The sequence below is a fragment of the Nanorana parkeri genome, unplaced genomic scaffold, assembly GCF_000935625.1.
Source record: "Nanorana parkeri isolate BGI_ZX_2015 unplaced genomic scaffold, ASM93562v1 scaffold480, whole genome shotgun sequence".
Taxonomy (NCBI): domain Eukaryota; kingdom Metazoa; phylum Chordata; class Amphibia; order Anura; family Dicroglossidae; genus Nanorana; species Nanorana parkeri.
Window position 1 is genome coordinate 1073757 of NW_017306748.1, and position 13353 is coordinate 1087109.

Genomic DNA, 13353 nt, shown 5'->3' on the forward strand with positions numbered 1-13353 from the left:
CCCTTTTGTGGCTTTCACCCCCTTTCCTACTCTATGAAATACAAGTTTTGTCTTTTAGATACACTTTATGAAATACAAGTTTTGTCTTTTAGATACACTTTATCAAGCAGAAGACACTTTACCAAGCAGAAGACTATCGCCAATTCAGCTGTGACGTTTTGTAGCTCAGCTCTGCTATGTACGCAGCTTTGTCCTCTGGCTGGTGGTGTGTATGCTAAGCTTAGATTTATCAAGGGTATGCCTTTGATTACACTCACCCAAATAAATAATTCCTAATTCCAGTAATATGAAAAGAACTGTTGGTTGCTCAGTTGATACGGCATCTTTTGGTAAATCTGGTCCAAAGTCTTAATTTTGTTTTGTAGTCACTGCTGATTGCTGCCGCGTCATTTCTGATCATACTGCTGAATATGTGTTCAGTAAATGTTTAATAGACCTTGTATGGTTTAGTGTAATAAATTAAGAAAATGACTGGATCTGATGCAAATTTGATGATTGTACTGATCAGTCAAAGAGGAAGTGTGCACATTTTTTAAAGGGCCAGTAAAGCTAATAAACAAATGTTACTTTGCAGCTTTTTTTTTCTTCCTATAAAGTGCATTCACTAATATGTATATAAAAGATGCCAAATTTAAATGATGGAGATGCCAATGTTACATCCAAATATGGGCTGCAGCATGTCCAAGCCAATTGGTGATCCACAAGAGGCCAAAATGGCCTCTTGGCTCACTAGTTTCAGTAAGTGATCTGTCCACCGCTGGGAACCATAAAGCTGACCACATGTGAAATTCCAGTTGCCCAATTAGACTTACCGGCAGCCATACCTGGTCAACCGAACTGGAGAGAAAAAAAAAAGGATAGGATAGGAAATGTTTAGAAACTTTAGTTCCTGTGTTGCCTTGAATGTCAATGCTTGGCTCTACTCCATCTTCTCATTCACATATCATACATGGTCAGACAATCTCAGTGTAAAAGAAATGATCACCTGCTTGTCCATTTGTCCTCTAATGCCACCTTACAGTGAGCTTGTGCTTTTATTCATGCAAAGCAATGCAGCAGGTTGTTTCATGCCCTCCTCCCCAGTACTCACCTTCCATTCGCTCCTCTTGCCTCTCTGGGCAGGGGCTGGGAGTGAACAAAACAGTTTTCAGTCAGAGCCTTCACAAGACTGGGGACATTCCCAGCCCCATATGATAGCAGTCCCCAATCAGTATTGCTGCCACATAAGCTAAAGGGAAGGGAGTCGCATACTTCCCCCATACGTAGAACTACTGAGTACTTTCTTGGTTCTCTGCTACTAAGTGGGGAAGTTGAGGAAAAAAAAAGGAAAGGTAAGTGTGTGCTGCTGGGGCACTGGGGTTTAAAGAAAACCTATTGCATTCACCTGCACTCTGTTGAGTAGGCAAACGTCAGCCCTCCAGTTGTGGTGCAACTACAAGTCCCATAAGGCATTGCAAGATTCTCAGTCACAGACACGACTCCCAGAGACGGATCCAAGATGGGATTTGTTGTTTCACCACAGTTGGAGGGCTGGACTTTGCCTACTCTTGCTTAAGAACATGTAATTCTGCTATTATTGAGGTGGTCAGGTGAGGCAGAGCAGGTCACAGTAGCAGGTGACTACTGATCGCAATAGGAAATATGGCCCAGGAATAAAAAGCAGCTTGTGAATATATCTATAGCTAGATATAATATTAGTGCCAGTGTGAATGAGGCCTAAGTGTCCTTTAAGTAAGATGTCCTCTCAAAGTACTGTGTATAAAACAAGGATATCCTAATATAAAACATTCAGCACACAGAGTAACACTTGTGCTTTAACTCCTTTTTTATTATTATTGTGGAATTACAACACTCCCATTCCCCCAAGGGGGCACATTAAGGCCTTGTTCACACCAAATGCAGAGCAGATCCGGTCAGGTTTCTGCACACACACGCTAGTCTTTTAGATGTGTTTTGACGCATTTTAAAAAAAGTTTTAAATGGGCTTTCAGTGCGTTCCAGGTATTTGCATGCGTTTGCTGATCCAGAGCAGGTAAAATATGACCTGCTGCAGTTTTTTAACCTGTTCTGGAAACTGAACGCTGCGATGTGAACTGGAGCAAAAAATACCATTGGAATACATTGGACGCAGTTTTGATCCGGTCTGCAACTGATCTGCTCCGCGCTTGGTGTGAACAAGGCCTGATGCACTTGTTATACAAAATCCTGGAAAACAAGCACAGACAATACACAGCTCTTCAGGTTCCTTTTCTCTCTTTTTTGTTACACTATTCACCCAAAGCAATGACAAACCGCTCTTCAATATCCACAATGCAAGATTAACAATCATAGGGAGCAGTCCCAAAACAAAAAAATTCAATTTACGAGTATTTCCAAAGAAGGGAAATGTATACCATTTTTTGTATTCAAGTGATAAAAAAAAATGAAATGATCTGTCCTCTAGAGAATCGTCATCAGCAGAAAAATACCTCATACAGGAAGGCCTGACTTTTAGTCTCCAGAGCAATACAGATGCATTTGAAACCAACAAAAAAAAACATTGAAATTAACTTACTAGAAATATTATTCTACACACATAAAAAGAGGAGGCTCTTCTCTTAGGGGGCCTGAGTGAAATCTGAGGACAGCTTGGTAGGAAGCAATATAGAGCCTTCAGGGAATTATGGGAGAGCAGAATGGCAGAATGTTGAGGACGCAGAGCTGGATGAAATAATAATAAAAGTAAAATACCAATGTGTCAGCTAAACAATTTAAACCTCCTAAACAATTTAAACCTCCTAAGTCGACCTTTCTTCCTTTTTACTCTACATGTCATGGGGATGGAAGTCCTGGGCTCTCGTTTTGTCTGAAACAGGAGTGGGGTAGAATTCCAATTAATATAATAAGGATACCCAGGTACTTTTCATCACAAAAACCCAAGGTTTTGTATCTGACTCAATAGCAGAGCTAGAGTGATCGCATAAAAATCAATATCTGCTATTAAAACTAGCGATGCACCGATATATCGCCGTCTCTCCTCCCCGCTCAGCCTCCTGTCACAGATTGGCAGAGCGGTGTGTAGGCGGAGACAGCCAGCGCTGTCACAGGAGGCTGAGCTCCGCTTGCTAACTGAAACAGGCTGGAGAGCGGCACAAACACTCAGCGATCAGTGATCGCTGAGTGTTTGTAAATAATTGAGGACAGAGTATCTTAACTATATCTCCTCAATAATCAATGAATGGGAGTGATCTTCTTCCTGTTCATTCATGATTGTGGTTATAGTAAACATACTATGTCCTCATGTTATGAATGAAAAGGAACACTTCGTATAGAGGATTCCTGTTCATTGATAACTGGGGCTGCAGAAAAAGAGACTTCGAAAAAGAGATTGAGGACACAGAGTCCTATTTTAAAAAGGAAATATCAGGGGTCTATTTAGACGCCCAATATTTCCCCAATGCCCCTAAAAGTAAAAAATTATATTAAATAAAAATGAATAAATAAGATTAAAAAAAATTAAGTTTTTATAAAAATTTAATATTTTTTAAAATTTAAAAATTTAAAATAAAAAACATTTTTGGTTTCCGGCTGACAATTTTTTTCATTTCGGTTTCATTTTTGAAATTTTTATTTTGGTGCACCTCTAATTAAAATATAAGATACAAACATGTGGATGGGCTTTGTGGATCAGCTCATTGGTGTTGAGTAATACCTCTGGACATCATAATATTGACGGGTTATTTACTAAGCTACTGAAAAAAATGTGGTGTAACCGTAGCATCTAATTTTCAATTTACAGGAATCCAAGAACAAGTCTTGATAGGTTGATATGGGTTGCATTACTTATACCTGCCTTACTAAATATATATGTGGGTGTTATGTCTGACATTCGTCAAATGCTTTGCGTGTTAAGACTTGTATGCTTTCCCGCTGGCATGTCCTACCAAAGCTCTTGGCTCAAGGTGTGCTAGCTGGGTTGGCATGAACAAGAATTGCCAGCTAATGGCACAATAGTGCATGTCTGCCCACGCTCTCCGCCCCAGGCTACACAACACTGCTTGTAGGTTGCAGTATCGCTGACAGTCGTTTTTTTTTGTCACTGTCCCATTTCTTCTAGTGCCGAATTTGAGAAATGAACAGTTTGCTCCATCTTTGGCACGGTTACCTGTGGAAGCTTGTCTCTCCTTGGTATCGAGGTTTAACTACAAGTGATGCTCGTGTTTCATGCATGAGAAGGTGTCAAAGCATTGGGAGGGAAATCTCCTCTAGGTTCCCAGTGTCCTATCTTGAGTGATGAAGACGTAGTGTAGTCTTACCCTCTTTGCTGAAACTGAAGCCACCACTACAAGAATAAAAGACTTGGTGCCAGTCTGCATAAAGAATGTGATTGCTGAATAAAGGCTGGCTGGTAGTCAGCGCATCGCAATGCAAGATTCTATATCGCATATGTCTTTAAAATTGAGTTTACATCAGTCTTATCTTTTTTTTTCTCATTCATTTTTAAACTGTTTGAACTGTGGAGTTTGACACACACCTTGCTGAACTGTGGAGTTTGACACACACCTTGCTGCATATGTAGAATTATTTTCCTGTCTGATTAAAGGAGAAGTCCACAAAAATGAAGATTTGGCAGAATGAGGAGAGGTGAATGTAAATTATACATAAGACTTACCTTCATCGGAAGTCTGAACCCTTCCAGGAATCTTTTTTCTGCCCCTCCATCTTCCTTGTCTGGCCATTCGATGTGCAAAGTAGTACATAGAAAGATCATTGACATGCTATTCAGTAGGCGCTAAGAAAGCCGAAACCACTTCACAATAAAGTCCAATAACCAAACAGAAGGCTCCACTTTTATTTGAGGGGGGGTGCATGTTATTTTTTTTCTGTATCCTATACCATCCAACAAGGCTGAATCCCTTATAACTGCAGGTTCAGGCTCACTGTATATGTTTATGGGAGCTCTCCCATGTAGGGGGGATAGAGGCCAAAAAATCTTCGATGGGCTTAGACCAGAATAAATGTAAAAAAACACGAGGAAAATGATGTCCTTTGAAAAGAATACCATCACCCTTCATTGCGGACTTCTCCTTTAATAGAAAATTCCACCTCCATAAAGAAAGTTGAAAACTTCATTATTAATGTCACCTCCAGGCACCTCCCTGGTCGGATCTCCAAGCAGCTTTTCCTCCCATATAACATAAAAAAAATGAATGCACCAAATCCACTCAAAAGTTCAGTTTAAAAGGAACAGCTGCTCGCTGGCGTTCCAGGTAGGGAGATCCCTCGTGGTCCATATTGTAGGGGGCTTGGCACTTGTATTATGAAGGATCTATTAGTAAGCTCTACAGTTGGCCAGTGAAATGTCTGAGAATGAAAATATGAAATGGTTGTTCATACTGTGTGACCTGTTCCAATGATTTCAGTTAATTTTACGACATCACCATCGAATAAGCTTTTGTACAAAATGTCTGTTTCAGAATTTGCTTTTAGTTTTTTGTCTTGATTTTTTTTTTAAATAAAATATTTGACATTTGTGGTTATGAGCACATTAAAATATTTTAAACAAGCTTAGGATTATTTATTACAGTAAATTTGTCATAAAGCTTTTCAAACTGAATCCGTGAAGAGAAATGTTATGAAGATTTATCATGGACTGGGAGTGCAGATTTATCATGGACTGGGAGTGCAGTTTAATATTATTTCTCTTCACTGACTTATGGGAGATGACAAGGACAAAAGTGAGCCTTCCACCCGAGGCTGCCTGGCGGGAAAGTGAAACAGTTTTGGAAATGTTTTTTTTGTGTATGCAAACTGAGCATATGATACAAAAAAACCATAAGGAGAAATCACCATTAGAGAACATTGCATTTCAGACAAGTGCTCCCTCCTGAACCTTGCTATTGGTTCTCTAGTGTCAGACATCTGCTCTCTCCAGAACCTTGCTATCGGTTGTCCAGTCTCCGGTCTGAATTGTTAATGCCGGTGACAGGTTCACTTTAATGACGACAAAACGCAATGATGATGTGCAATCTGATTCCTGTGTATTGTAAACCCTCCCCCCCCTCAGTGAAAGGTTAAATCCAATTGGTTGCTACAACTTTTACTGCATCATGCACCTTGCTCTCTGCCCCTTAGCATAAGCCCATCGCGCTTTAGTAGGTAACGCACGCTAAGAAATATAATCCTATCAGTCTAACCAGAGCATTACTCTTTAGGCCGCCCTATTTAAATGGTGAAACTTATAGCAATGTATTGATTGATTGGTATGTTGTTTACATTTCAGTGTTTGTAAAGAGAATTCCAGTACTGAGAGCTGTTTAATTTTACATCCAGTGCCTGTACATATTCCTGTTTAGTGCTGGAAGTGTGGATGAATGCAGTTAAACCCTATATATTATCCTTGTACATTTTACGAATGATAATAAATTATTGAACTGAATTGAGGGTGGAGTTCTATGTGTATCTGTGTGTCGCTTTATGTTTTTGAGGCCTATAAGGGTTGGGGCATACAAAAGTCATGGTAAATCCAGTCTTTTGCAACACAGTGTCCTTTCTTTTTGGCTGGGATTTCTAATCATAAAAGACCTATACGTCCACCTTATTAATGTGCGCACACATTAATAAAAAAAATGTTAAAAAAATGTGCATTTCGTAATTGTTTTGCACTGGAGCCTGCAAACCAATGCAGCTGGAATCAGTGGATCGTGGGTGCAATGCTCTGGCTCCTGCAGACTATTCGCCCAGCCCAAGGAACGGATCTTCTGTTATGGGGTTGGAGGAAGTAATCAATGGACTACAGGTGCAGTGACGTCAGTTCACTTGTGCTCCACTGAGATCTTCGAGTCCCTCTGATGTGATGACTGGATCTGTGAATGAATGATTGAATGATGCAGCTGTGTGGGGGGAATGTAAACCGAAGACTTCAGGTAGAAGAACCCCGTGATTCAGGTAAGGAGGGTGGGGGGGCTGGAGAATGTGTCCATGTTTTATGTTATACCATAAATATGGGTGTATCATGAAGCATGGTCACAAAGGTGAACTTAGCCGTTTAAAAAGTCCAAATAGAGATTCTCTGCAATGGAAGAGGTATTTTATACACAGCTCTCAGATGGCCGTGTCTTCTACCTTCTCTCTTCCAGATTTGCAGCCTCTGTCAGGCACTTCAGACTTCCAGGCGATGCCTATGTCCCTCACCACACTTATGGTTCCATCATCTTACCCCTTACTTCACTGTTGTTGTGGGTATTGAGGTTGGAGTGGGAGGATGAAACCACTGCGCACAGCGTGGGACACAGGCATCTGACACACCAGGAAGTATTGAATGCTGTAGAGTCTGGCAAGGCTGCAGTGCTGGAACAGAACCAGGTAGGAGACAGGAGTTGAGTATAATCCATTTTTGTTCTTGCAGGGAAACCATTTTTTATTGTTTTAAGTGACTGACCAGAATACTTCCAGTACATAACTATAATTCACATTACAAGACAAGATTTCACCCATTGGTGGTACTGCCAGTAAAATCCTAAAAGACCCAGGAGCTGCAGAAGGGAAGGACCCCTCCATGTTTGTAAATAGCCTGGAGCATGTCGGTTTTCTGGCTATCCTCCAAAGGAAACTCCACTTTCCTAGAGGAAGGAAGAGAAAATATCTCCATCTCGGTTCTTTGCAATGCAAAGGAACTTCATTGCAAATGCTTCTTAGCTTCTGAATGTTCTGAGACCATCACAGTAACCTCCTTAAAGTGAGGGAAATCAGAGCGTTACAATTACATGATCATTCCCAACAATGTTGGAAAAATTATTTGGACAAACACATGAGCTTAAAATAAAATTTTAAGAGGTGTTGTGCATACAAACAAAATGGTGGTCAATGCCTCCAGTGTTGCTATGGTCTCCAGCCAGCAACATTTTACATTTCCCGACATAAAATTATAGCTACTGTTGTTCCCCATGGTTTCTGTCTGTGTTGTAAAGTAGTCACCGCTCCAAGCTCGCTCCTGTGATGGACTACAATCTCATGTTTAGTTTACTAATTTGTATTGAAGTTATAGTCCATCACAGGAGGGAGCTTAGTGTGGTGACTGCTTTACAACACACACAGGGACCATGGGGAACAAAAGTAGCCACCCTCCAGAAGGAAGGACAGTGCTGGCACCAATTCAGAGATGATTTGAGAATCTACAGCTGAGTGATACACAAATAAGGTCCAGTATTGTTAATAGTTAAGGTACTTGCATGTATTTTTAAGATTTAACTCCTGAATTTTGAAAGTATTTTTAAGATTTAACTCCTGAATTTAGTGCCACTCTAAAGACTCCAATTGGGATATTCACCTAGAACAGAGTCCAGCTCTCCGCCACTTCTCCTCTATCAATAAAACCTTGACAGTAGTTTACCATTTCCTACTATCCAAAAGTAGAAAAAAAATATGTCTTTAGATCATACAATGGTTGAATAGGCTTACTTGTGAATAAAAGCGCTTGGCGCCTGCTGAAGGACCGTGAAAGGTCTCGCTACAATATCACAAATGTCATGATATCTCCACATTCACCTCAACAGGACATGTTTACTCCGGTCACCTGGCTTAATCCATAAACACACGGCATCATGAATACATCCCTGCTTATATCTCATTCACAAATTCATGACCAAAGCCAACAACCTATACACTGTGAAACATGATCAGCCTGGGCTATTGGTGTCCTTTACCCACTAATCAATATTCAAACCAGACTTAAATTTCATTTCCACAGATGACACTTATATCACCTCTCTCTGCCGTCACCAATCTTGCCTCTTTTTCCTTAATAAAACATCATGTGCTCGGACAGACTGTTCCACCTGAAAGAGAGAAAACACTTCACATAAACAAATAAATGATAAAAGCTGTTTAAGAGATATACAAATAACAATGCTGCCCATACAGCGTCAGACTTTAAACGATTAGATCCAGCTGGGCAGGGAAGCCGCAGCAAGAGGTAATCAGCATGCATAATAAGCATTGAAAGCGCTCATTATTGTACAAAAATATTGCAAGGATACTTCCCAATGCGGTCATTGAAGGTGCCCAACATCACCTAATAAGTCACGGTATGTCTAAAGTCAGATTTCTCACCATTGGTCACTAGTCTAGTTATAGGCAACCTTTACTGAAAGTGAAACTAAACTCAAGAGTTAAATCTTCAAAATGAATTCAGTTACCTTAACTATTAACGAAAAGGTATCTTATTTTTGTATCACTCGGCTGTAGATCCTCAAATCATCTCTGAATTGATGCTGACACTGCAATGGTATGCTGCAAGGTAGTGGTTCTTACTGTAGTTTTATTTCAAATGTTGTAAACCAATGGAATAAGGTAATTAAGTCAAATAATACAACTATCAGACCTAAAGCCTGAATAAAAATTTTGGCTAAAACATTAAGCAGCAATACAAGGAAAACAGAAAAAACGGTGAAAAATACTCCAGGCCATGAACTTTCCCCACTAATACCAGTAACTTGACCAAGTGCCACCATTAAATCATGTTATCTTGAATAAAGGGAAGAATACAAGTTCACTCCAAACCACTGGTTGGCCAGGTCATTACCCCAGCCCCTTTGGCTGAGATCAGGTCACCAATAATGGCATTTCATCCAACATCTGGTTACATAACTGGCACGAAGAATTTTTAGACTGCACCTCAGTCTTTAAAGTAAAGCATTGAAACTAAAGTTTGGCTTAAAAAAAGAACAGGACTCTTAAGTGACACTAAACTCAGGAGTTAAATCTAAAAAATGCATTCAAGTACCTTACCTATTAATGATACTGGACCTTATTTGTGTATCACTCACCTGCAGATCCTCAAATCAGCTCTGAATTGGTGCTGACACTGTCCTTCCTTCGGGAGGGTGGCTACTTTTGTTCCCCATGGTCCCTGTGTGTTCAAAAGTAGCCACCACTCCAAGCTCACTCTCATGATGGACTACAATCTCATTACAAATTAGTAAACTAAATGTGAGCCCGAACGTGCAAATGATTTATTTTTACCCCTGGGCCATCATCCAGAACCCCTGGTTTACAGAAGTAACAGTCCAATATTATATATAATAGGCAAATTTTTCATACTGCATATAGCTGTTTCAGGTTTGTAGGCCACTAACAGTGCAGTGCTTGGAAACCACGGCTTCTATAAAACGGAAAATTGTATCATACTTACCAGTCATTTTCCTTTCCTGGTGCCTATCCATGGCAGCATACCTGTGATAGGCCCCGCCCCCTATCCCACCTACAGGACCAGTTAAAATCTATAAAAATGAGGGAGAAACTCCCCCCAAGCCTTCAAGTAACTAGCCTCGAGAGTAAGGAAGGGTATATGCTGCCATGGATAGGCACCAGGAAAGGAAAATTATGCAAATAGTTTATTAGACACCTGATAAAGAGGCTTGGACCGCTCTCCTACCAAAGTCCACTGTAGTTAAGGTCCCTAGATCAATCCTATAGTGTCGTAGAAACGTATGCTGCGAAGACCAACTTGCTGCCTTGCACATTGTTTCGATTGGAACTCCGGTTTGCTCCACCCATGATGCCACCATAGTTCTAGTAGAATGAGCCCTCGCCTGAGGAGGCTGCCGAACCACTGCCTCATATGTTCTCTTATTCGTTTTAACAATCCAGGTAGATAAGGTTCTGGACTTCGCCTCTCTTCCTTGGAATTTTCCTCCTGTGATTACGAACAAGTACTCCGTTTTCGTGAATGATTCTGTCAATCTCAGGTAGGTCTTCAGGGATCTGGATACATCTAGCTCATGCATGGGCTGATTTTGAGAGTCAGTCATGAAAGTCGGTAAAATCCATTCCTGGGTTAAGTGAAAAGGAGAGACAGCCTGAAGTGTGGCAGTGGACGTAATTGTACCCTATCAGGAAAAAAACGAGATGAATGGGTCTTCTGATCCCAAAGCTTGGATTTCTGAAATGCGCTTTCCAGAGGTAATTGCTACCAGAAAAAGTTTTGAGAGTTGAAGTGACAACCCTTTGCACCCACAGAAAGCAGATCCTTGTGGGATATTTCATTAACATGTCGAACACCAAAGGCAAGTCCAATTGAGGAAACAGGGTCCTCCTTGGAGGCCGCAGCCATATTTCTGCCCTTAGGGCCATTGACTCTCTAATTGTACAGTTCCTGTGTGTTTTGTGGCTACTGATATTGCATAGATTTGGACCTTTAGGGATCTGCATAGATTTGGACCTTTAGGGATCTGCATAGATTTGGACCTTTAGGGATCTGAGGCTAAGACCCATCTCCAACCCCTCCAGTAAAAAGGACAGAACATGAGCTGTACTGGGAGAGTCAAATTCCTTTTTTGATGCATTTCTGACAGATTCTGTGTGTGGCCTGGGGGGAGTTTCTCTCTCACTTTTATAGATTTTAACTGGTCCTCTAGGTGGGATAGATGGTGGGGCCTATCACAGGTATGCTGCCATGAAGGCACCAGGAAAGTAAAGGTTGGGGGCGAGAACAAGTGTTACCAAACAGCGAAAAGTAACCAAAAAACTATCCACTAAAAGAGAGGGTATCTGAATGCATTACTTCCATATCTCATCCAAATAATAAGGGGTTTATTTCTCATTTTAGGGTGGTGGGTGGAGCCATAAACAGTTGTACATTTGGCATCAATGGTTCTAGAAAAGGCCAACCTACTTGGCTAAGAAAAGCACCTTGCAATTATTTATGCTTTCACAGACACTATAGCCTTCACTAGAAATATTACTCAAATCCGAAGAGTAAATATATAAACCAGATGTGCACAATGACAGCATCGTTCTTACCTTCTCCTATAACTATACAGAAAATCGAATTCTTTGTGCTTGAAAGGTTTGTTCTGCTTAGGCGCCTCTAGGTAAATTTGCCTGTTTCCACAGGGCCTGTCAGTTGCAGGAGGAAGTCCCTGCCCTGGAGTATTTGCATAGTGCCCCTTGCCTCATCCCTGCTTGTCTCTTGAGAATGTTCTAAATGTGTGCATTACAAACTGAATGTGGGGACAGTGCATGATGAACACACTGGAGGCCACGCTGTCTGTTGTCTTTTTTGCAATTTTCATCGAAGGTAGGTGGCTATATTTATTTGCTGCAAATCACTGTTTCTGGTGGACAGAGGCTTGTAGGAAGGAAAAGAGCAATGTGCCTCCTGCAGTATTCCCATGCAGCCAAGCTGCAGTCACCTGTTAATGTTCTCAGATGGCTTGTAACTGATAAAAGGTGAAATCTGGGTGCTGTGGGTTACTGCTCTTTGTACGACCTTGTTAAATTGGTTTTCTGTTTCACAAGCACAGAATACAATGGTGTGCTTTAACTCACACCAGCCAACTGCACTGCAGTTTAGAGCCGCCAGGGAGACGTGAAAGCTAAAATTGGGTTTCCTTTTTAATTATTGTTTCTGTGGAAAATGTATCAGAATATTTGGTAAATTCCATAAAAGGTCAAAGACGAGTCACATTGTGCTTCTGAAGGGGATTTCAACAACAACATTAACTTCCGTGTGTAGTAACACACTGTAAAGGTCCCACGTTTGGTAGACAAATCTAAGTACAGATTTTACCTGGGGGACCTGCTTGTGAAAGCTGCTATTTAACTTAACTGCCAAAAGATATCTGGTCAGAACTGGTGAAACTTCAGGTACAGCCAGCACATCAAAGTCCATCAGCAAGGGGACTGCATTTAGAGTTTCTCCGAAATCCTGACTGTAAATTGTCCACTTCTCAACATAATATAACCAGTAACTTGTCCACTTCTCAACATAATATAACCAGTAACATCACTAGTGTCCTATCCCACAGGAGGTGGCCCTTTTTTACATTTCCATCATTGTGTAGGTTTAACAATCTAATATGAATGTCTGTGTTTTAGCAATGTACATCTGACATTGTCTATTCAGACCTGTGTACAGCGAACAGTTGTTTACACCAGTAGAACCAAACGGTGACTGTGCTGTGAAAATACCGTTTCCTGCACATCTGTGTGAAAGAGGAAGCAGATGAGCCATGTCTAGAAGTCTATTGGAGCAGTGAGGCAGAACAGTATCTACAATACATTCAGATACAACATTGATTTCATGGACCGTAGATCTACGTAGGGGGTGAGACGTTTCATTGTGATATCATCTTATATCCTATAAGCACTGTACTAAAATGACACCCCTGGATCCATTATACAGAAATACCCAGGTATGAGTTGTATCCTATTCTGCTGAAACTGGCAAGTTTGGATAGGTATCATAGAACGGAGGTAGCCAAACTTTGGCCCTCCAGCTGTTGTGGAACTTCAAGTCCCATGAGCCATTGCAAGACTCTGCCTTTGAGAGTCATTCCTGTGGTTGTCAGATGTATAATGGGATTTGCAGTT

The 13353-nt window shown here is 40.9% G+C and overlaps 1 protein-coding gene across 1 annotated transcript in view; it reads left to right on the forward strand.

The window, feature by feature from the left end:
* Positions 1 to 11059, forward strand: part of SCN4A (sodium voltage-gated channel alpha subunit 4) — a 67554-nt gene extending 56495 nt beyond the window's left edge. The window contains exons 26-29 of the mRNA XM_018560831.1: positions 4583 to 4623; positions 7119 to 7344; positions 10630 to 10727; positions 10999 to 11059. Of these exons, the coding sequence (XP_018416333.1) occupies positions 4583 to 4623; positions 7119 to 7344; positions 10630 to 10727; positions 10999 to 11059 (426 nt within the window). The remainder of the gene's footprint in view (positions 1 to 4582; positions 4624 to 7118; positions 7345 to 10629; positions 10728 to 10998) is intronic.
* The last annotated feature ends 2294 nt before the right edge of the window (positions 11060 to 13353 follow it).